At 42.4% G+C, this 24,153-nt stretch overlaps 2 protein-coding genes across 10 annotated transcripts in view; one reads left to right on the top strand and one right to left on the bottom strand.

Moving 5' to 3' along the window:
- LOC121540767 (epidermal growth factor receptor kinase substrate 8-like protein 2) overlaps positions 1 to 4,875 on the top strand; it is a 114,263-nt gene extending 109,388 nt beyond the window's left edge. For all 5 annotated transcript variants that reach the window (XM_041849848.2, XM_041849847.2, XM_041849845.2 and 2 more), the window contains one exon: positions 4,211 to 4,875. In XM_041849848.2, the coding sequence (XP_041705782.1) occupies positions 4,211 to 4,285 (75 nt within the window). In that variant the 3' untranslated portion in view covers positions 4,286 to 4,875. The remainder of the gene's footprint in view (positions 1 to 4,210) is intronic.
- Positions 4,876 to 5,464: 589 nt separating this feature from the next.
- Positions 5,465 to 23,750, bottom strand: LOC121540763 (acyl-CoA Delta-4 desaturase-like). 5 transcript variants are annotated; one of them, XM_041849839.2, is made up of 15 exons: positions 23,603 to 23,749; positions 23,368 to 23,486; positions 22,728 to 22,830; positions 18,662 to 18,989; positions 17,795 to 17,905; positions 16,877 to 17,074; positions 16,390 to 16,491; positions 15,923 to 16,048; positions 15,588 to 15,648; positions 14,544 to 14,620; positions 14,150 to 14,247; positions 13,216 to 13,312; positions 12,900 to 12,979; positions 7,890 to 8,015; positions 5,465 to 7,754 (listed from the first exon to the last, which is right to left on the bottom strand). In XM_041849839.2, exons 4-15 carry the CDS (start codon positions 18,905 to 18,907, stop codon positions 7,703 to 7,705), a joined length of 1,374 nt encoding a protein of 457 aa, XP_041705773.1. In that variant the 5' UTR covers positions 18,908 to 18,989; positions 22,728 to 22,830; positions 23,368 to 23,486; positions 23,603 to 23,749; the 3' UTR covers positions 5,465 to 7,702. The 5 variants fall into 5 exon arrangements, with proteins under 5 accessions (XP_041705773.1, XP_041705772.1, XP_041705774.1 ...); XM_041849838.2 differs by having other exon boundaries at positions 23,368 to 23,749; XM_041849840.2 differs by having other exon boundaries at positions 18,662 to 18,972; positions 23,368 to 23,749.
- Positions 23,751 to 24,153: the final 403 nt, after the last annotated feature.

Raw genomic sequence — 24,153 nt, 5'->3', positions numbered from 1 at the left:
GTGCAAGGAGGAGCAGGAGGAGCACTGCCAGAGCCCTGCAAAATGACCTCCAGCAGGCCACAAATGTGCATGTGTCTGCTCAAACGGTCAGAAACAGACTCCATGAGGATGGTATGAGGGCCCGACGTCCACAGGTGGGGGTTGTGCTTACAGCCCAACACCGTGCAGGACGTTTGGCATTTGCCAGAGAACACCAAGATTGGCAAATTCGCCACTGGCGCTCTATGCTCTTCACAGATGAAAGCAGGTTCACACTGAGCACGTGACAGACGTGACAGAGTCTGGAGACGCCGTGGAGAACGTTCTGCTGCCTGCAACATCCTCCAGCATGACGGGTTTGGCGGTGGGTCAGTCATGGTGTGGGGTGGCATTTCTTTGGGGGGCCGCACAGCCCTCCATGTGCTCGCCAGAGGTAGCCTGACTGCCATTAGGTACCGAGATGAGATCCTCAGACCCCTTGTGAGACCATATGCTGGTGCGGTTGGCCCTGGGTTCCTCCTAATGCAAGACAATGCTAGACCTCATGTGGCTGGAGTGTGTCAGCAGTTCCTGCAAGAGGAAGGCATTGATGCTATGGACTGGCCCGCCCGTTCCCCAGACCTGAATCCAATTGAGCACATCTGGGACATCATGTCTCGCTCCATCCACCAACGCCACGTTGCACCACAGACTGTCCAGGAGTTGGCGGATGCTTTAGTCCAGGTCTGGGAGGAGATCCCTCAGGAGACCATCCACCACCTCATCAGGAGCATGCCCAGGCGTTGTAGGGAGGTCATACAGGCACGTGGAGGCCACACACACTACTGAGCCTCATTTTGACTTGTTTTAACGACATTACATCAAAGTTGGATCAGCCTGTAGTGTGGTTTTCCACTTTAATTTTGAGGGTGACTCCAAATCCAGACCTCCATGGGTTGATACATTTGATTTCCATTGATAATTTTTGTGTGATTTGTTGTCAGCACATTCAACTATGTAAAGAAAAAGTATTTAATAAGATTATTTCATTCATTCAGATCTAGGATGTGTTATTTTAGTGTTCCCTTTATTTTTTTTAGCAGTGTATATATGCACAACACGCTTATTTCTCTCCAATGTTGTGCACACATTTTTTTTACATTCCTGTTAGTGAGCATTTAAAAAATATATATATTTTTTTTTTGTAATTTAGCAGACACTCTTATCCAGAGCGACTTACAGTTAGTGAGTGCATACATAAATTCTTTTCATACTGGTCCCCCGTGAGAAACGAACCCACAACCCTGGCGTTGCAAATGCCATGCTCTACCAACTGAGCCAATCCATCCACACATCAAGAAGCTGATTAAACAGCATGATCATTACACAGGTGCACCTTGTGCTGGGGACAACAAAAGGCCACTTACTCTAAAATGTGCAGTTTTGTCTCACAACACAATGCCACAGATGTCTCAAGTTTTGAGGGAGAGTGCAATTGGCAATGCTGACTGCAGGAATGTCCATCAGAGATGTTGCTGAGAATTGAATGTTAATTTCTCTACCATAAGCCGCCTCCAACGTCGTTTTAGATGTTGCCAGAGAATGTAATGCGATCTGCGGCCTCACAACCGCAGATCACGTGTAACCACGCCAGCCCAGGACCTCCACATCAAGCTTCTTCACCTGCGGGATAGTCTGAGACCAGCCAGCCGGACAGCTGATCAAACTGTGGGTTTGCACAACCGAATAATTTCTGTACAAACTGTCAGAAACCGTCTCAGGGAAGCTCATCTGCGTGCTCATCGTCCTCATCAGGGTCTTGACCTGACTGCAGTTCGGCGTCGTAACCGACTCCAGTGGGCAAATGCTCACCTTCGATGGCCACTGTCACGCTGGAGAAGTGTGCTTTTCACGGATGAATCCTGGTTTCAACTGTACCGGGCAGATGGCAGACAAGCGTTTATGGTGTCGTGTGGGTGAGCAGAGTTCCCCATGGTGTGGTTATGGTATGGGCAGGCATAAGCTACGCACAACGAACACAATTGCATTTTATGGATGGCAATTTGAATGGACAGAGAGACCTTGACAAGATCCTGAGGCCCATTGCTGTGCCATTCATCCACCAACCATCACCTCATGTTTCAGCACGATGATGCACGGCCCCATGTCGCAAGGATCTGTACACAATTCCTGGAAGCTGAAATGTACCAATTCTTCCATGGCCTGCATACTCACCAGCCTGATCAACTCAATGCAAAGGAGATGTGTCGCGCTGCATGAGGCAAATGGTGGTCACACCAGATACTGACTGGTTTTCTGATCCACCCCCCTACCTTTTTTTAAAAGGTATCTGTGACCAAAAGATGCATATCTGTATTCCCAGTCATGTGAAATCCATAGATTAGGGCCTAATGAATTTACAGTGAGGGAAAAAAGTATTTGATCCCCTGCTGATTTTGTACGTTTGCCCACTGACAAAGAAATGATCAGTCTATAATTTTAATGGTAAGTTTATTTGAACCGTGAGAGACAGAATAACAACAAAAAAATCCAGAAAAACGCATGTCAAAAATGTTATAAATTGATTTGCATTTTAATGAGGGAAATAAGTATTTGACCCCCTCTCAATCAGAAAGATTTCTGGCTCCCAGGTGTCTTTTATACAGCTAACGAGCTGAGATTAGGAGCACACTCTTAAAGGGAGTGCTCCTAATATCAGTTTGTTACCTGTACAAAAGACACCTGTCCACAGAAGCAATCAATCAATCAGATTCCAAACTCTCCACCATGGCCTAGACCAAAGAGCTCTCCAAGGATGTCAGGGACAAGATTGTAGACATACACAAGGCTGGAATGGGCTACAAGACCATCGCCAAGCAGCTTGGTGAGAAGGTGACAACAGTTGGTGCGATTATTCGCAAATATGTCAGGGACAAGATTGTAGACATACACAAGGCTGGAATGGGCTACAAGACCATCGCCAAGCAGCTTGGTGAGAAGGTGACAACAGTTGGTGCGATTATTCGCAAATGGAAGAAACACAAAAGACCTGTCAATCTCCCTCGGCCTGAGGCTCCATGTAAGATCTCACCTCGTGGAGTTGCAATGATCATGAGAACGGTGAGGAATCAGCCCAGAACTACACAGGAGGATCTTGTCAATGATCTCAAGGCAGCTGGGACCATAGTCACCAAGAAAACAATTGGTAACACACTACGCCGTGAAGGACTGACATCCTGCAGTGCCCGCAAGGTCCCCCTGCTCAAGAAAGCACATATACAGGGCCGTCTGAAGTTTTGAATGATTCAGAGGAGAACTGGGTGAAAGTGTTGTGGTCAGATGAGACCAAAATCAAGCTCTTTGGCATCAACTCAACTCGCCGTGTTTGGAGGAGGAGGAATGCTGTCTATGACTCCAAGAACACCATCCCCACCGTCAAACATGGAGGTGGAAACACTATGCTTTGGGGGTGTTTTTCTGCTAAGGGGACAGGACAACCTCACCGCATCAAAGGGACGATCTACGGCACCATGTACCGTCAAATCTTGGGTGAGAACCTCCTTCCCTCATCAGGGCATTGCAAATGGGTCGTGGATGGGTATTCCAGCATGACAATGACCCAAAACACACGGCCAAGGCAACAAAGGAGTGGCTCAAGAAGAAGTACATTAAGGTCCTGGAGTGGCCTAGCCAGTCTCCAGACCTTAATCCCATAGAAAATCTGTGGAGGGAGCTGAAGGTTCGAGTTGCCAAACGTCAGCCTCGAAACCTTAATGACTTGGAGAAGATCTGCAAAGAGTGGAACAAAATCCCTCCTGAGATGTGTGCAAACCTGGTGGCTAACTACAAGAAACATCTGACCTCTGTGATTGCCAACAAGGGGTTTTCCACCAAGTACTAAGTAATGTTTTTCAGAGGGGTCAAATACTTATTTCCCTCATTAAAATGCAAATCAATTTATATCATTTTTGACATGCGTTTTTATGGATTTTTTTGTTGTTATTTTGTCTCTCACTGTTCAAATAAACCTACCATTAAAATTATAGACTGATCATGTCTTTGTCAGTGGGCAAATGTACAAAATCAGCAGGGGATCAAATACTTTTTTCCCTCACTGTATTTAAATTGACTGATTTCCTTAAATGAACTGTAATTCAGTAAAATCGCAAAATGTTTTGCATGTTGCGTTTTATATTTTTGTTCAGTGTATGTTGGGACGTGTGAAACTAAACCGTGTATTACTGTTTTCCAGAAGAGCAATGGAGATTCAGAGCTCCAGGAGATCATGAGACGACGACAAGAGAAGATCGATGCCGGCAAGGACTGATCTGGGCATGCTCACTGATTGTCAACCAATCACAGCCCAGCGTGGCTGGTCACCATAACAACCCTCTCCAGTACTAACCAACCATAAGCCTTCCCCTCCCAAAGCGCCTACCCTTTCACAAACCAACGGCTTTTTATCAGGCAATTGACATTTAAATATTGGCATGTACTATAAATGTTGTTATATACATTTTTTAAATTGTATATTTATTTTTATTGTTTGTGTATGTTTACTTTTTCCTCTGGAAATGAACTGTTGCTTTGTCTGACACTAACCACGTTTCCATCCAACCATTTCATGCGGATGAATTACCTGAGTCACGACCTGGCTGATGGAAACATTAAATACTGGTACAATTTTATAAATGCCAACAGACAATTTGTTCATTCGACATGGTGGGATCTTTTTTGTGTCGGTAAAATTAATTATGCGAGAAATGGCGGTGGAAATGCCTTTATGCGGAAATGTTGATATAATAACCATATCGAAGTCAACATGTAGTCGATGGTATGTAGTGTGGTCCTCCCACTACAACTCGTGAAAGCATGCCGTTTATTAGGCTACAGATGAAATCGTTTACGATGAACTTCACAGGGTGTGGTGAAAGTGCACGGTGATGAGCTTGATGCTCCTTTCCAATAAATATCGAGGGTCTGATTCTGGTGACATGATGATAGATACTTGGCTGCCGTTTGACAAAAAAAATAATAATATCGCTTTTATCCATAATAATGTAATAATGTAGGTGTTCTACTCGCACTGTATATGCAAGCTGTTGACTAGAGCGCATTTGCCAAGACCAGAGTGAGCAGTTTTGTGACAAAACCATCCGTAGAGTTGAAAATGCGATGGAAACCCCATTTAACTTGTAGTTTTCATTCGGTACATGGGAATTTAACAGCAAAAGTAATTTTTATGTGGACTACGTTACCACGTACAGCCTTTTATCCGCAAAAATTCAGTTTGATGGAAACACATCTCTGGTGGGAAAATGCGCATATTGTTTTATGCAGATTTTAGAATATTTGCATGGAAATCTCGCAAATTGGATGAAAAACCTAACTACTGTCTAACTGAGGGACCAAATGAATTTGGAGCGAGAGAGCGAGAGGGAGATAGGGCGTGCGTATGCGTTTTACGGCTTGAATCTCTCCTTGTTCCATCTCCAGGGATTTCTTGAAGATATCTTTTTTTTTTTTTTGTAAAATCTAATCTATAAGGACCTCAATGTATATTGTCAAATTGGATGTTGATGTTCACATAACCGATTATACTAACCTACAGTGTAGTACAATGTTATACTGTTTAATATATAGCGCTATATGTATGTTTTTGAGCAGTCTGCAATCTATTCTCATAACACGTCACACGGTCCATATCGCAGCCGTTTACTAAATCAACTAAATACACTTCTGTAATTCAGCTTACGTATTCTCTATTACTAAATGCAGCACCTGTATCCTCTATTGCATCTCTGTGACACGGTCTATATGAAGTACGCTTTACATTTACAATATTAATCCAATCATATTTCTGTTCTGTGTAAAATGTTTATTCCTCCAATAATAAACCCAAGGTCGGAATTCAATCTGATCCCGCTTTTGTGGACAATGCTCCTTATAAAGTCACTGTTCCATGATTCACAGAGAACTGTACGGTAATCACACAAGAGTAATCCGAAGTAGTGGAGAGTAGATAACTGTTTTTTTTATTTATTATTATTTAACCCAGTGCCTTTTTTAAAGAATATGATTAATGTGGTTGTGCAAATACAGCTTTGGTGGTAACAAGAGTTGGGAGAGAACGTCTTAATAAAAAAAAAAACATAGTCGGTAGAGATCCTCATCCATGTTAAATTTTGTTCTGTAGTACTGTTGTGGAAAACTCTATCCAAAGATTAGGCAGAGACTAATTTAAATTGTACAATAGTGAATTTTTAATACATATGAGCATTGCAGTCAGGGGGGCAGAGCTCCAAGAGTAAAATGATCACATGTCCCTTATATAGTGGGAGGTGCTAATACAATCATATTGTTTTACACAACAGTTATTTTATACAAGCAACAAGTTCCCGGAACACAATGGCCTTGTGTTAGGGTGCAGACGTACCAGGAGTCTATGAAAACGCATAATATCACAGTCCAACAGAGAACAGAGCATAACCCCTTGAGAGAAATGTCCAACAGCCCACCCCCAATTCTGCCACCACAGTACTGTACGATTACTACAATGTTTGTTGTTGTAATACATCTTGAAGATGCAGCCAAATAATAATGTGAAAGTAGTTTATCATTCAGTATCAACCCGTTTCTTCTGTCTTGGAAAAAGGAGACTTTTTTTTTTTAATAGTCTGATCTTACAGAAGAGAAATCCGTTAGCTTCTGCCTCCATAAACAGGTCCATGGACAGACTGCGCACTATGGGGGGGTAGATTACTGCCAAAATGTTGTAACTGCAGCAACCTATCTCCATATAACTTCCCCTTTAGTATACAGATTTAAAAACATACAACCATACGTTACAGATCAGGCTCAGCAATAACACAGCCACAAAGTCTAGGATCGTTTTCAATAGGACATATTGTAGCAAAAAAAAAAAAAAATTCCGCAATTGACAACAGAAAATCGATGTTCCTATTGGCACTATTTCAGGTCATACCTCCTCGTTTTAAAAACATTTTCTCCCAACTGAACACGACCCTGAACTCTGAAGGCAGCTCACATTCACAGCACAGTGAGTGTCCTGTCGTTGATTACATGATGGTCTTGTACTCCAAATAATACTAAAAGTTATTTCAAAATGACAAATGAAAATTGTACAGACATGTTTGAAAATTCTGTTAACACTATACTGTGGTTAAAAAAAAAATACTGCACACCGCACAGTGATATCACCACCACACAGACAGGCCACTCAGATATAATACAGAATATTTGTATTAGGTTTGGACTAGATGGGATACAGCTTTTGTCAGAATTGTAGTATTTAGTATTAATAAGGATCCCCGATTAGCTGCTGCAGCAGGATACTCTTCCTGAGGTCCAAACAGGGTTAAAACAGTTACATCACAACAAAACACAACAACAGCCCTACATCATCAATAACACAATACAATATTAATCTAATATGTAGTATTATATGTATGTGGTAGTATAATAGTACCTGTACATTAGAGTACTCTGTTTGGTAGGCAGAGTTAAGATGGCACGGGGAAGACATCACCAGACATCCAGTTTCACATGCAGACCTGTGATTTACTTTTTAAAAAGGTGATTTACGCTTGAGTCAACATCCACGCTGTTTGCAGCGATCATTATCGACACAAACGTCTGGGAGAAATGTCCTTTTCAATCTATCTCTGTTCGCAGGTCGTTAATGTGCGATGGGATTAAACCCCGTCCAGAGTCAGGAAGGGATTTATTTATGAAGATATGCATCCAGCCACAGATCGCCTGACTTCTTCAGTGACCTGGGGAGGAACAGAGGTGGATAACAAACCAGGTAAATCACAGAGGAGCCTGAGAGCAGCAGGTATCACCTTATGATGTACAATGTATTCCCAGAGGAAAGCACTTAAAAGTATTCATTAAAACACTTGTTTTACCTGACAACATCAGTGAGGCCTTGCTGCATGGTCTTGACCTGATAGGGAACTCCATGTTTCTCACACAAAGCACGCACCAGAGGAGCCACCAGGTGGTAATTATGACGGGGCATGGTAGGAAACAGACTGGGAGGGAGAGGGGGGTGAGGGGGACAGACAGAGAGAGAGAGAGGGAGAGAGAGAGAGAAAGAAAGAGGCAGGCAGAGAGAGAGGGGTGGAGGAAGGTGAGAGAGAGAGAGAGAGAGAGAGAGCAGGGGAGGAGGAAGGAGAGAGAGAGAGCAGACGCTATCAGAGTTTCTTAGAGAAACCTCAGTTTCTGAGTAGGATTGTATCGATATTGTATCTAAACACTATTACGAGGTACAGTAATTAGTACAAACATATATAGCAGGTATATTTGTATTTGTATCTCCCAATTCAACGGCTCAGACACGAGACGTATGTGGTAGACAATCACGGACTACAAAAGGAAAACCAGCCACGTCGCCGACATCGACGTCTCGCTTCCGGACAAGCTAAACACCGCCCCGATAGATCCACAGACGATACAATCGCCATCACACTGCACAATCCCATCTGGACAAGAGGAATACCTATGTAAGAATGCTGTTCATTGACTATAGCTCAGCATTCAACACCATAGTGCCCTCCAAGCTCATCATTAAGCTCGAGGCCCTGGGTCTGAACCCCGCACTGACTTCCTGACGGGCCGCCCTCAGGTGGTGAAGGTAGGAAACAACACCTCCACGTCGCTGATCCTCAACACTGGGGCCCCACAACAGCGCCTCTTCAACCTCAGGAGGCTGAAGAAATTTGGCTTGGCACCTAAAACCCTAACAAACTTTAACAGATGCACAATTGAGAGCATCCTATTGGGCTGTATCACCGCCTGGTACGGCGACTGCAGGGCTCTCCAGAGTGTGGTGAGGTCTGCCGAACGCATTACCGGGGGCAAACTACCAGCCCTCCAGGACACCTACAGCACCCGATGTCACAGGAAGGCCAAAAAGATCATCAAGGACAACAACCACCCGAGCCACTGCCTGTTCACCCCGCTATCATCCAGAAGGTGAGGTCAGTACAGGTGCATCAAAGCTGGGACCGAGAGACTGAAAACAGCTTCTATCTCAAGGCCATCAGACTGTTGAATAGCCTTCACTAGCACATTAGAGGCTGCTGCCTATATACATAGATTAGAAATCACTGGCCACTTTAATAAATGGAACACTAGTCACTTTAATAATGTTTACATATCTTACATTACTCATCTCATATGTATATACTGTATTCTATACTATTCTACTGTATCTTAGTCCATGCCGCTCTGACATTGCTCATCCATATATTTATATATTCTTCATTCCATTCCTTACTTAGATGTGTGTATTGTGTATTTGTTGTGAAATTGTTAGATATTACTTGTTAGATATTACTGCACTGTCGGAGCTAGAAGCACAAGCATTTCGCTACACCCGCAATAATATCTGCTAAACATTTGTATGTGACAAATAAAAATTGATTTGATGTATTATGGATCCCCATTAGCCAAGGGAGCAGCTACTCTTCCTGGGGTCCAGCAAAATTAAGGCAGTTATACATTTTAAAAACATTACAATACATTCATAACAGATTTCACAACATATTAAGTGTGTGCCCTCAGGACTCTACTCAACTACCACATATCTACAACACAAAATCCATGTGTATGTGTGTGTATGTTTTCATATGTTTGCGTTGCTTCACAGTCCCCGCTGTTCCATAAGTTATATTTTTATCTGTTTTTTTAATCAAATTTTACTGCTGGCATGAGTTACTTGATGTGGAATAGAGTTCCATGTAGTCATGGCTCTATGTAGTACTGTGCGCCTCCCATAGTCTGTTCTGGACTTGGGGACTGTGAAGAGACCTCTGGTGGCATGTCTTGTGGGGTATGCATGGGTGTCTGAGCTGTGTGCCAGTAGTTCAAAGACAGCTTGGTGCATTCAATATGTCAATACCTCTCACAAATACAAGTAGTGATGAAGTCAATCTCTCCTCCACTTTGAGCCAGGAGAGATTGACATGCATATTATTAAACGTTAGCTCTCTGTGTACATCCAAGGGCCAGCCATTTATTTGAGGTTTAGGGTTTAGTGAATGATTTGTCCCAAATACAATGCTTTTAGTTTGAGATATTTAGGACTAACTTATTCCTTGCCACCCATTCTGAAACTAACTGCAGCTCTTTGTTAAGTGTTGCTGTCATTTCAGTCGCTGTGGTAGCTGACGTGTATAGTGTTGAGTAATCTGCATACATAGACACACAGGCTTTACTCAAAGCCAGTGGCATGTTGTTAGTAAATATATAAAAAAAGTAAGGGGCCTAGACAGCTGCCCTGGGAAATTCCTGATTCTACCTGGATTATGTTTGAGAGGCTTCCATTAAAGAACACCCTCTGTGTTCTGTTAGACAGGTAACTCTTTATCCACAATATAGCAGGAGGTGTAAAGCCATAACACATAGGTTTTTCCAGCAACAGACTATGATCGATAATGTCAAAAGCCGCACTGAAGTCTAACAAAAACAGCCCCCACAATCTTTTTATCATCAATTTCTCTCTGCAGTCATTTGTGTAAGTGCTGTGCTTGTTGAATGTCCTTCCCTACCAGCGTGCTGAAAGTCTGTTGTTGATTTGTTTACAGTAAAATAGCATTGTATCTGGTCAAACACCATTTTTTCCAAAGGTTTACTAAGGGTTGGTAACAGGCTGATTGGTCGGCTATTTGAGCCAGTAAAGGGGGCTTTACTATTCTTGGGTAGCGGAATGACTTTTGCTTCCCTCCAAGCCTGACGGCACACACTTTCTAGTAGGCTTAAAATGAAGATATGGTAAATAGGAGTGGCAATATCGTCAGACATTATCCTCAGTAATCTTCCATCCAAGTTGTCAGACCCCAGTGGCTTGTCATTGTTGATAGACAATAATACTGGTTTCACCTCTTCCACACTTACTTTACTGAATTCAAAATTACAATGCTTGTCTTTCATAATTTGAATTTTATAAAACAAGTAATTTTTTTCATTTCACTTCACCAATTTAGACTATTTTGTGTATGTCCATTACATGAAATCCAAATAAAAATCCATTAAAATTACAGGTTGTAATGCAACAAAATAGGAAAAACGCCAAGGGGGATGAATACTTTTGCAAGGCACTGTACTTTACGGAATTCAAAATTACAACACTTCTCTTTCATAATTTGGTCAGATATACTTGGATGTGTAGCGTCAGCGTTTGTTGCTGGCCTAAATTTGCTAATCTTGCCAATGAAAAAATCATTCAAGTAGTTGGCAATATCAGTGGGTTTTGTGATGAATGAGCCATCTGATTCAATGAATGATGGAGCAGAGTTTGCCTTTTTGCCCAGAATTTCATTTAAAGGTCCCCCAAGCTTTTTATTGTCATTATTTGTCATTTATCTTTGTTTCATGGTATAGTTTCTTCTTTTTATTAAGTTTAGTCACATGATTCTCAATTTGCAGTGCGTTTGCCAATCGGTTGTACAGCCAGACCTATTTGCCATCTCTTTTGCCTCATCCCTCTCAACCATATCATTTTTAATTTCCTCATCAACCCACTGGGATTTAACCGTTTTTACAGTCATTTTCTTAATGGGTGCATGCTTATGAGTAACTGGGATAAGCAATTTCATAAATTTGTCAAGTACAGCGTCTGGTTGCTCGTCATTACACACCACGGACCAACAAATATTCTTTACATCATCAACATAGGAATCACTACAAAACTTATTGTATGACCTCTTATACACTATATTAGGTCCAGCCTTGGGAACTTTGGTTTTCCTAGATATGGCTACTATATTGTGATCCCTACATCCGATGGATTTGGATACTGCTTTAAAGCATATTTCTACAGCATTAGTAAAGATGTGATCAATACATGTGGATGATTTCATTTCTGTGCTGTTTGTATATACCTGGGTAGGTTGATTGATAACCTGAACCAGGTTGCAGGCACTAGTTACAGTTTGAAGCGTTCTCTTGAGTGGGCAGCCTGATGAAAGCCAGTCAATATATAAATCACCCAGAAAGTATACCTCTCTATTGATATCACATACATTATCAAGCATTTCACACATGTTATCCAGATCCTGACTGTTAGCACTTGGTGGTCTATAGCAGCTTCCCACCAGAATGGGCTTTAGGTGAGGCAGATGAACCTGTAGTCATATTACTTCAACAGTATTTAACATGAGATCCTCTCTAAGCTTTACAGGAATGTGGTTCTGAATATAGACCGCAACACCGCCCCCGTTGGCATTTCTGTCTTTTCTGTAAATGTTATAACCTTGTATTGCTACCACTGTATCATCAAAGGTACAGTATTATCTAAATGAGTTTCAGAGATTGTCAGAATATGAATGTCATCTGTTACTAGCAAATTATTGATTTCATGAACCTTGTTTAAGCTACATATGTTAACGTGGGCTATTTTTAACACTTTTCTGGAATGCTTGATTATTTGTCTTGCTTTACTGGGAAGCTTAGCAGAGGTAGACATACTCAGGTAATTTTTATTAGTGCAGGGTGAGCTGCACACAGTGGACTTCCTACTAGGGCACACCACCTCAGTGCTAACAGTATAACTCTGGTTCATAGGCATATGATTACTGCATACAATAGCTGCAGGATCAGCAGAGGCATTCAGGGCAGTAAGAGGGACATACATTAGGTTACTTACATTGTGTCTTCCAACGATCCTACTAGAACGTACATTTGCTGAAGCATTATGACAACTCAGCGACACAATGGTAGGGATTTAATGAGCTGGTCATAGATAAGTCATTGTCTTAACGCAGCCTTATAATGCTGTGAAAGGAGAAATTAATCTGAATACTCCCTAAACTATAACCTTCTTTAGAATCTGAATGACTTTATAAATGACCATATAAATACAGCATATGCTGTTGACACAGACAACAGTAAAGTGTGATATTTGTTTCACTTACTGGTGTTCAATCTGAAAGTTGAGGTGTCCACTGAACCAGTCGTTGAAGGGTGACTTTTCAATGTTGCAAGTAGCACTCAACTGAGACAGGAGACAGAAACACATTATAGCACCCTCTACTGGAGAACTACGGATAGCACAGCCCCAGAAAACACACCAGGACCTGTATTCACAAAGCGTCAAGAGTAGAAGCGTTGATCTAGGATCAGTTTAGCCTTTTAAGATAATAATGAATATGATTGTAAGGACAGGGGGGACCTATTCCTAGACCAGCACTCCTTCTCCAAGACGCTTTGTGAATATTAATGACACGTTACCTGCATGGTGAGCCAGTCCTGGCGTCTCTCGTGATCCATCTCCATAGGAAGATGACTCATCTGGGTCACCCAAACAAACCAGTGGCTTTCCAAAAACCTATATACAGTACAATATTCAGCCACAATATTATGTTCAATTCTTACATCAAGCACATCATTGTGTTGTTTTCTATACTGTACATCAGGGCTCTCCAACCCTGTTCCTGGAGAGCTACCATCCTGTAGGTTTTACTCTAACCCTGTTCCTGGAGAGCTACCATCCTGTAGGTTTTACCTCCAACCCTGTTCCTGGAGAGCTACCATCCTGTAGGTTTTACCTCCAACCCTGTTCCTGGAGAGCTACCATCCTGTAGGTTTTACCTCCAACCCTGTTCCTGGAGAGCTACCATCCTGTAGGTTTTACCTCCAACCCTGTTCCTGGAGAGCTACCATCCTGTAGGTTTTACCTCCAACCCTGTTCCTGGAGAGCTACCATCCTGTAGGTTTTACCTCCAACCCTGTTCCTGGAGAGCTACCATCCTGTAGGTTTTACCTCCAACCCTGTTCCTGGAGAGCTACCATCCTGTAGGTTTTACCTCCAACCCTGTTCCTGGAGAGCTACCATCCTGTAGGTTTTACCTCCAACCCTGTTCCTGGAGAGCTACCATCCTGTAGGTTTTACCTCCAACCCTGTTCCTGGAGAGCTACCATCCTGTAGGTTTTCGCTCCAACCCTAATCTAGCTCACCTGATTATAATAATTAGCTGGTTGATAAGATGAATCAGGTTAGTTACAACTGGTGTTGGAGTGAAAACCTACAGGAGGGTAGCTCTCCAGGAAACAGGGTTGGAGAGCCCTGCTGTAGATAGTTTGAATACAATGAATGAGTGAGTGAGTGAGCGAACCAGCGAATGAATGAACGAATCTTTCAGCTCCCTCTCAGTTCATACTTTACCTGACGAAGCTAATCATTGCGACTGAGCCAAAGAGACCAAAGAAGGGGTAGTAACAGCAGAAGAAGCGGAGGTAGAAAGTCATCGACCACGCCAGATCCTTCACAGGAGACAAAGATTGGTATTATGGACAGACATTATCACATCTGGGATCCTACCAAAGCAACAATTATCACTGTGATTATGAAGTTAGTCATCTCTGACGGTACAGTCAGTGTGTTGTTGGTGGTGCAATATTATGCTTGCTAGCTTTAGTGAGCAATGAACAAGCATTTAGTGCCCCCAGGTGTTAGCATAATCATATCATTACAGGTGTGTCTCTCTCTCGTGGAAGCTTTATGTTCCACATAGGAATGAAGAGGATTAAGTATACGTTTAGTTGGTATGAAATCTCACCACCCAGTCCCGTCGTAAAAACATGGCCCGCAATATCTGGATGTGGAAATACACTGGAATAAGTAGTGGAGGTCCAACTGAGAGACAGAAGGAAAATACTACATAGGTATTACATACATACATACATACATACATAGTGGGGGAAAAAAAGTATTTAGTCAGCCACCAATTGTGCAAGTTCTCCCACTTAAAAAGATGAGAGGCCTGTAATTTTCATAATTAGGTACACGTCAACTATGACAGACAAAATGAGAAAATGTTTTCCAGAGAATCATTTAAAGGCTTTGTTACTTTGGTCCCAGCTCTCTGCAGGTCATTCACTAGGTCCCCCCGTGTGGTTCTGGGATTTTTGCTCACCGTTCTTGTGATCATTTTGACCCCACGGGGTGAGATCTTGCGTGGAGCCCCAGATCGAGGGAGATTATCAGTGGTCTTGTATGTCTTCCATTTCCTAATAATTGCTCCCACAGTTGATTTCTTCAAACCAAGCTGCTTACCTATTGCAGATGCAGTCTTCCCAGCCTGGTGCAGGTCTACAATTTTGTTTCTGGTGTCCTTTGACAGCTCTTTGGTCTTGGCCATAGTGGAGTTTGGAGTGTGACTGTTTGAGGTTGTGGACAGGTGTCTTTTATACTGATAACAAGTTCAAACAGGTGCCATTAATACAGATAACGAGTGGAGGACACAGGAGCCTCTTAAAGAAGAAGTTACAGGTCTGTGAGAGCCAGAAATCTTGCTTGTTTGTAGGTGACCAAATACTTATTTTCCACCATAATTTGCAAATAAATTCATTAAAAATCCTACAATGTGATTTTCTGGATATTTCTTTCTCAATTTGTCTGTCATAGTTGACGTGTACCTATGATGAAAATTACAGGCCTCTCTCATCTTTTTAAGTGGGAGAACTTGCACAATTGGTGGCTGACTAAATACTTTTTTCCCCCACTGTACATCAGCTGTCTATCTATTGCTTTTATGTGTTCAATGGAAGTTGATGTGATGCTATAATTGATGTGATGCTATACAGAAATTCATGAAACTTACTGAGGAAGAAGTACTTGTGTTGGTGATGGTAAGGCATGTACTTCAACTTCTTTATACCATACTGCAATAGACAGAGACAAGGAGTCAGATGGATCTTACACAGAAGCACTAATACCGTTTCAACACTACAGAGCCAAACCATTACATGGTTTTTGTTACATGGTTATTTCATGAATATTACATTAATTTAATTAACTATTACATTCATAGTATTACATGAATTCTTACATTATTATTCAAATATGACATGGAGTCAGATGGGTCATAAAGCACTAAGGTTGCGGGTTCAGTTCCCGCAGGGATCACATTCACAGATCCATTATAGTGATAACTACCTCTACAGGCTGTTTGTCTCCCAGGACGAAGACATGCAGTGAGTTGATATCAGGATCTTTACTAAACACGTTGGGTTTAGCGTGGTGCTGGAAGTGACGATGGTTCCACCAGTTGGCAGAGGCACCCTGGAAACACACAGCTACTGTTACGTATCACTGGTGAACACAATTACACTTACTGTAACTTCCAACTGTTGGGACACTACACTAAATACGGCTAATGTAGAGCAGTGACCTTGGAAATGTAACACTGCTCTTGTGAATGTAGGAAAGTGAAAGGGCCAGTTTCCTGAACACAGAACTAGTATTGGAGTAAAATGTACTTTCAAAGGAGATTATCCATTGAGAATGGTTTTCAGTCCAGGACTAGGTTTTAGCTGTGTCCGGTAAACTGGCCCAAAGAGTAGCAGAAGATCAGCCTAAAGAAACAGTATTGACAAATGTCCAACCATTGTCCAGTAGCTTACCTTTAGATGTCCAATGACAAACTTTTGCAGTATGTGATTCCAACTGGATTTCTTGAAGACTGACAGGTGGCCGAAGTCATGCTGCAGCCAGCCAGCCTGGGACTGAGAGGAAAAAAGAAATGCAGATTGTGAATGGTGTCTGAAAGGTGGTTCGGTAACCCTATGCCTAACCTTTACCCTAACCCCACCAACCCTATCCTTAATCCTAACCTTAACCTTTCCCCTAACCCTAACCCTATGCCTAAACTAAACCTTTACCCTAACCCCACCAACCCTATCCTTTCCCCTAACCCTAACCTTAATCCTAACCTTAACCTTTCCCCTAACCCTAACCCTAAACTAAACCTTTACCCTAACCCCACCAACCCTAACCTTAACCCTAACCCTAATCCCCTAACCTTAACCCTAACCTTAGATCCCTATACCTAACCTTAGAATCTGCCTGTCAAATATCTCCTTCTGCTTCCTAATAATACTGTAATGGTACCTGAGACGTGGCCAGCATGAGGGAACAGAGCAGTGTGAGGCTCCAGCTGGTCCCCCAGACCCAGAGTAGGCCCAAAGCCAGGGCCTCTAGTAGCAGGATGTGGCCCAGGTAGAGGCTGAAGAACAGGGGGCGGGCACGGAGGAGTCCCTCCCTCTCCACACGATCACGCAAGGCCTGGAAGTCCTGCACCAGTGCTGCCTGTATGGCGTAGAGGTGATCAATAATAAATAAAGATGTATGAAGTAAGGGGTCTTTCTCAATTAAACTGTTATTGATTCGAGGAGGCGAGGTGACAGGATGCGAGGAATTGCAGAAAGACAAACTGTGATAAAGCCAAGATGAACCAGGAGGAAGGTGGATGATGGTAGAGAGATGAGAATTGAGGGAGTGGAGGAGAGGAGGAGGACAGTGTAATTTGAGAAGAGAAACCTGAAGAAGAAGAAGGAAATAGGAGTAACAGAAAGCTGAAGAGTACCAGGATAAGAGGTAAGACTCCTGAATAGGTAAACAGACAGCGGGCAGCGGGGCATCTGGGCACATAGACAGGCTGGTATAATGTGCCCTAGTTATATTAGATAACTGAAGATGCCACACTACATCTGTAGGAGGTAAACCTTGTCTTGAAATATCTCCATACACATCACACCTGCTCTTACCACAGTCGTAGAAAGTACCATTCTGCACAGCATTCTGTCTGAGTAGCATGGAATTCCCTATTAGCAAGAGAAAGATTGGCCTCACATTGGTCCCCGGGTCCCTTCCTAAACCTACAGTATGTTAGAGTGGGCGTGGTGCTATGTCAGATGGAGAGATGCTTTAGGCTTCACATTCTATGTTTCATTATGTAGCCTACAGCGATGTATGTTATGGGCGTGGTGCTGTAGAGGGAGATGGAGAGAGAAAGATAGGCATCCTCACATTTTTCCCCTGGTCTTGGCTGGGCTCTGTGGGTGCCAGCGCACCAATCAGCAACGGCTTCAGAAACTTCCGGACAAAATTAGGATCGGGATGGAAGGCGGAAAATGCTTCCTAGAAATCAGAGATATAGATGAATCTGTGTTGTTTAAGAGAAATACATACAAATGTCCTTTATACACCGAATGCACAAAACATTAAGAACTCTTTCCATGACTGACCAGGTGAATCCAGGTTAAAGAAGGATGTTTAAGCCTTGAGACAATTGAAACATGGATTGTGTATGTGTGCCTTTCAGAGGTTGAATGAGCAAGACAAAAGATTTAAGTGCCTTTGAACGGGGGTATGGTAGTAGGTGCCAGGGGCACCGGTTTGAGTGAGTCAAGAAATGCAACACTGCTGGGTTTTTCACACTCAACAGGTTTCCATGTGTATCAGGAATGGTCCACCATCCAAAGGACATCCAGACAACTTAGCACAACTGTGGGAAGCATTGGAGTCAACTTGGGCCAGCATCCCTGTGGAACGCCTACGACACCTTGTAGAGTCCATGCCTCGACAAATTGAGGGTGTTCTGAGGGCAAAAGGGGGTGCAACTTAATATTAGGAAGGTGTTCCAAATGTTTTGTACACTCAGTGTCTGTCTCCAAGTAAAAAATATATATATTTTAATTCACTGTGAGATTAGTTGAGAGGTTATCATGATATAAGGATCCAGCAATGTACAATCCACTAACATCTTGTGTAATATGTCATACAGTGACAGACTACTAAACATTTCTAAACCTACAACATTATAACATTTGCAACAGTCTTATTGGAATAGCTTGAGAACATTTCACCAACAACTTCCATAGTTAGGCTACTGACCGTGGCATCTTCTCCAGCAAAGTGACTGATGACCCTGATGCCCCCCGGGTGTCTCTTCACCCACTGGGTAACGTTATAGACCTTCCTGTCGATGACCAACCACTGGTCGCCTCTGTGAGAGTGCCTCTGGACCTCTTCCCAGGTGTAGACTGCACTGCCACCTCGCCCTCCTCCCCCTCCACCGAGCCCACCCCTGTCACCCTTGGCCGGCTCGCCTGACTCAGTCTGCTGGCCTCCGCCCCCCATCCTCGGTTCTCTCTGCTCCACTCACACCGTCGCTGTGTCGGCTGCGCTCTGTTGAGTCTGTCCAACTGAAGCACACTGAGGACTAGTCAAATGCAAGGTACAGGGAGGGAGTCAGGGAATGGAATCAGAGCATGCTGTCTGAGCCAAGCCACACCTATGTGGTGAAATGGTGTGATTCTTCTGCAGTTTGATGTTTATTGGGATGTCTTGTCCTGGAGGCAGAACTGAGTGATTTCCTCTAGATGGGCCAGCTGCAAAGTCAAAATTGGCTATATTGTAAAAATTCATGAAAACAAACAGTCTTAATTTGTGACCCGTTTCAGGAAGCTAGGCATACAGTGGGGAGAACAAGTATTTGATACACTGCCGATTTTGCAGGTTTTCCTACTTACAAAGCATGTAGAGGTCTGTAATTTTTATCATAGGTACACTTCAATTGTGAGAGACGGAATCTAAAACAAAAATCCAGAAAATCACATTGTATGATTTTTAAGGAATTCATTTGCATTTTATTGCATGACATAAGTATTTGATCACCTACCAACCAGTAAGAATTCCGGCTCTCACAGACCTGTTAGATTTTCTTTAAGAAGCCCTCCTGTTCTCCACTCATTACCTGTATTAACTGCACCTGTTTGAACTCGTTACCTGTATAAAAGACACCTGTCCACACACTCAATCAAACAGACTCCAACCTCTCCACAATGGCCAAGACCAGAGAGCTTTGTAAGGACATCAGGGATAAAATTGTAGACCTGCACAAGGCTGGGATGGGCTACAGGACAATAGGCAAGCAGCTTGGTGAGAAGGCAACAACTGTTGGCGCAATTATTAGAAAATGGAAGAAGTTCAAGATGACGGTCAATCACCTGGGGCTCCATGCAAGATCTCACCTCGTGGGGTATCAATGATCATGAGGAAGGTGAGGGATCAGCCCAGAACTACACGGCAGGACCTGGTCAATGACCTGAAGAGAGCTGGGACCACAGTCTCAAAGAAAACCATTAGTAACACACTACGCCGTCATGGATTAAAATCCTGCAGCGCACGCAAGGTCCCCCTGCTCAAGCCAGCGCATGTCCAGGCCCGTCTGAAGTTTGCCAATGACCATCTGGATGATCCAGAGGAGGAATGGGAGAAGGTCATGTGGTCTGATGAGACAAAAATATAGTTTTTTGGTCTAAACTCCACTCGCCATGTTTGGAGGAAGAAGAAGGATGAGTACAACCCCAAGAACACCATCCCAACTGTGAAGCATGGAGGTGGAAACATCATTCTTTGGGGATGCTTTTCTGCAAAGGGGACAGGACGACTGCACCGTATTGAGGGGAGGATGGATGGGGCCATGTATCGCGAGATCTTGGCCAACAACCTCCTTCCCTCAGTAAGAGCATTGAAGGTGGGTTGTGGCTGGGTCTTCCAGCATGACAATGACCCGAAACACACAGCCAGGGCAACTAAGGAGTGGCTCCGTAAGAAGCATCTCAAGGTCCTGGAGTGGCCTAGCCAGTCTCCAGACCTGAACCCAATAGAAAATCTTTGGAGGGAGCTGAAAGTCTGTATTGCCCAGCGACAGCCTCGAAACCTGAAGGATCTGGAGAAGGTCTGTAAGGAGGAGTGGGCCAAAATCCCTGCTGCAGTGTGTGCAAACCTGGTCAAGACCTACAGGAAACGTATGATCTCTGTAATTGCAAACAAAGGTTTCTGTACCAAATATTAAGTTCTGCTTTTCTGATGTATCAAATACTTATGTCATGCAATAAAATGCAAATTAATTACTTAAAAATCATACAATGTGATTTTCTGGATTTTTGTTTTAGATTCCGTCTCTCACAATTGAAGTGTACCTATGATAAAAATGACAGACCTCTACATGCTTTGTAAGTAGGAAAACCTGCAAAATCTGCAGTGTTTCAAATACTTGTTCTCCACTGTCTGTCGCACGTCACTACTTCACAGGAGAGCCATTTGAACGTCTTTTTATATTTGTATCAAAATGCATTTTCTGGCAGAAATGCCTTCTCAAACATTTGAACTTACATGTGCCTTAATAACAAACTTGTATTCCATCTGTAAATACGAATAAAATGGTTAAATTATGAGCCTAGTTGGTTTAGCCACGGAAAAAGACAGGAACGTTCCCGCTAGCCATGATTGGTGGAGATAATGGGGATGGGCTTGTCGTGCTGGGAGATGAGTTTGGATTGGTCTGCCATGTAGCGCGCTTCTGTCTATAACGTGAGCTGCTCAGTATGTGTTGACAGTCCTTTCTACTGCAGCGTTTTTGAAAGATATAATGTTAGCCATCGAGAACTACAAAAGTTGTTTTACTTTTCTCAACAACATTGATGCCCTGAATTTAGCAGGCGCTATCGACAGATCAGTTGGAAAAAGTTGTAACGGGCTACTTTCTGCACACGCCACAGTCAGTGTGAACTGGAGTGGCTTGACACAACACTGGCCAAACAAGATGTAGCTACAAACAAAACTGAGTTAAATGGTTCCAGTCTGCCATGAAGCGTTCATCCATGTATACAGGTAAGAGTCTAGCTACATTTTCAGATATTATACGTTTTTTATTTTATCAAAACCTTGTTTTCATTGCAAGTTAAAGCATACTGTTAGCTAGCTAGTGAACGTTAGCTTGCTGGCTTGCTAGCTAACGTTAGGTGTATGATCTGTGTAGTAATATTATTCTTGTTATAGCCAAATGTTAGCTAGCAAGCTAACATTGAACCTAGTTGGTTACCTTTAGCTACCTGCTGATTCATACTACAGCTATGACAATGATTGTATTGGTAGTAGTATGAGTTGGGATTATGCCGGTTCATTGTTTAGATAGCTAGCTAGCTACATGTCTAAACAAGACTCCACTTTGCCAGATGATTACATGACCCATGAAGTTAGCCAGGTGTGTCTGGGGGTGATTACGGCCATCTATTATATTTCATGAACATGTGTACATGTCTAGAGAATAGTGACCCATCCACTTAGCTAGATGTGGCTGGGGGGGGTTATAGCATTTCTTTCACATGACCCATCAATTTAGACAAGTGTGAATGGGTAAGCGTCATCTAATAATTATACAATATTTATATCTGGACACTTTCTGTTTTTGATATTGTTCCTATGCAAGTGACCATTTCACTGTACCGTTTACACCTTCTGTATACTGTGCATGTGACAAATAAACTTAGATTTTACTTGACATAGTGTGTGTTTACCAAAGACGGTAATGTAAAGAACAACATGACCTGCACCAAAGTCAGATTAGGATATAGGCTAAGGACTAGATACAGTGTATTTTTACCTGGAGTTTTACCACTTTTAGTCTTGAAATCTTTGGTTGTTTACAACACTACTCACTCTGTTTAGCACATGGCCTCACATGTGAATCCATAAAGAGATGGGTGGGGCTAAGGCTTAAGAGGGTGTGAACGATGCTGAATGGGTGCTGACAAAGAAGAGCTCTCCAGTAGGTGCACCAAAACATTCAAGGGCCATTTTCTCAAAAGTGGGGTTACAAGTTTATCAACTTTCAAAGCAAAATGATTTTCCCATTGTTCCTCAACTGCAATGTATGATATACAATTTTCTTGCTGAGTCTCTACTTTTATCCAATGTAAAAAATAAAATAAAATACATTTCAAATGTTGCTACATAGGACAGAATCCAGGTGGTGGGTCATACTTAAGGTTAAGGTTAGCAGTGTGGTTAAGGTTAGGTTTAAAATCAGATTTTATTACTTTGTGGCTGTGCCAGCTAGTGACCACTTTGCAGAGCTGCCTCCAGAACAAGATACATGACGAAAAACGCTAACCTGCGATTCTTCTGCCAGAGGGAAGGGAGATGTTTTCCAGACAGCGTTGTACAACAAAATATGTTGCTCAATTGATTTGCTGAAAATATCGAATGACGAATACCTGTAGAGGCGCAGGAATGTTAGCCAGTCTATGGCCTATAATGCTGTGGAGTTTCTATTCTAAGAACATCGAAGCCATTAAATATGTTGCTCAAATGCTCAAAATATCTAATAACGATTACCTGTAGCATTCTGTATGGAGTTCCTATTCTAATCTGTTGAGCATCGATGCAATTTAGCACGATGTTTATTTGTAACACTATATTATAATGGAGACAAAGAGCATTGAAATGTTCTCATCAATAAATAATAAAGAAAACGGAGATGCGCCATTGTTTGGCCATGGACTCCTCTTCCATTCCGCATATGTTTGCCGAGTTTTATATGACACACAGTACAAACCTTTATGACCGTTTCATTTTGATGTCTTTATAATGACAGACGTTATAACATCGAATAGTCCATTGGCGTGTCAGCCCTTACAGAAATTCCCAGGCTACATGACATTACATTCAATTAGGCTATATTGTTATCAACAATATAACGCAATTACACAATGATGACGTGAATACAGAATGAATAGAATAGCTGCACTTACCAACATTTCCAGATGTGCAATCCTTTCTCTCTTTCTCGCTCCTCTTATTCATAAAAATACATTCACTTCTTTCTGATCACCCATTTTATCATGTATCCAATCAAATCATCAGCAGGCTACTAATATGGAGAACACCAAAATATTCAAAAGTCAACTATTGAATTTACACATCGTACAATGAAAACGTGGTGCAAGTAATGAGCTGCGTCGAGTTAAAAAAATAACATAAACACACCTGGAATGTCAAAATCGCAATGCATGTATTAAGCAATGCCAATGACTATGAAAGCGCATATCCCATTCGAGCTATGGGGCTTCTTTTCGGCGTTAGTGTTTCCATGTTGTGTCCTCTTCTTTTCCAGAGATGAGCGTTTCATTACGTCACACAGGTAGGAGGAGCGGTGTCTCTTTTCTGTCTAGAATAAGCTCCGCCCCTACACCTCAACTCACTAATTCGACACGTTTGACTTTTGTCAAAGTAACCAATGAGGGAACAGTATCTGGCTTTGTCCCAAGACCGTAATTTCCTGTTCAACCCAAAATATTTGGCACCATTATCAGGGTTGTCACTAGTTAACACAGCTAAAAAGTAATCAACCACGCCTAGTTCTACAGTTTGTCTTCTTAAAATCTGATTTTAAACCTAACTACACTGTTAACCCTAACCTTACATGAAGACCAAAAAGCAAATGTTTGTTACCATGAATTTTTATGATATAGCCCATTTTTACTTTGTGGCTGTGTTAGGTTAACTAGTGACACCCCATGATCAACAGGTGAGTTTTG

Source organism: Coregonus clupeaformis, chromosome 26 (genome assembly GCF_020615455.1).
Source record: "Coregonus clupeaformis isolate EN_2021a chromosome 26, ASM2061545v1, whole genome shotgun sequence".
Classification (NCBI taxonomy): domain Eukaryota; kingdom Metazoa; phylum Chordata; class Actinopteri; order Salmoniformes; family Salmonidae; genus Coregonus; species Coregonus clupeaformis.
This window is presented reverse-complemented; position numbering and strand designations above follow the sequence as displayed.

What these genes read in the sequence shown, in the direction of transcription:
- LOC121540763 (XM_041849842.2), bottom strand. Translation starts at nt 18,907, where the DNA reads ATGGGGGGCGGAGGCCAGCAGACTGAGTCAGGCGAGCCGGCCAAGGGT. An exon ending in AACTTTCAGATTGAACACCA is followed by an intron (nt 8,016 to 12,899) that starts GTAAGTGAAACA and finishes TCTCCCTCCCAG; the next exon opens with TCTGTTTCCTACCATGCCCC. An exon ending in GGCCTCACTGATGTTGTCAG is followed by an intron (nt 7,755 to 7,889) that starts GTAAAACAAGTG and finishes GTTCCTCCCCAG; the next exon opens with GTCACTGAAGAAGTCAGGCG.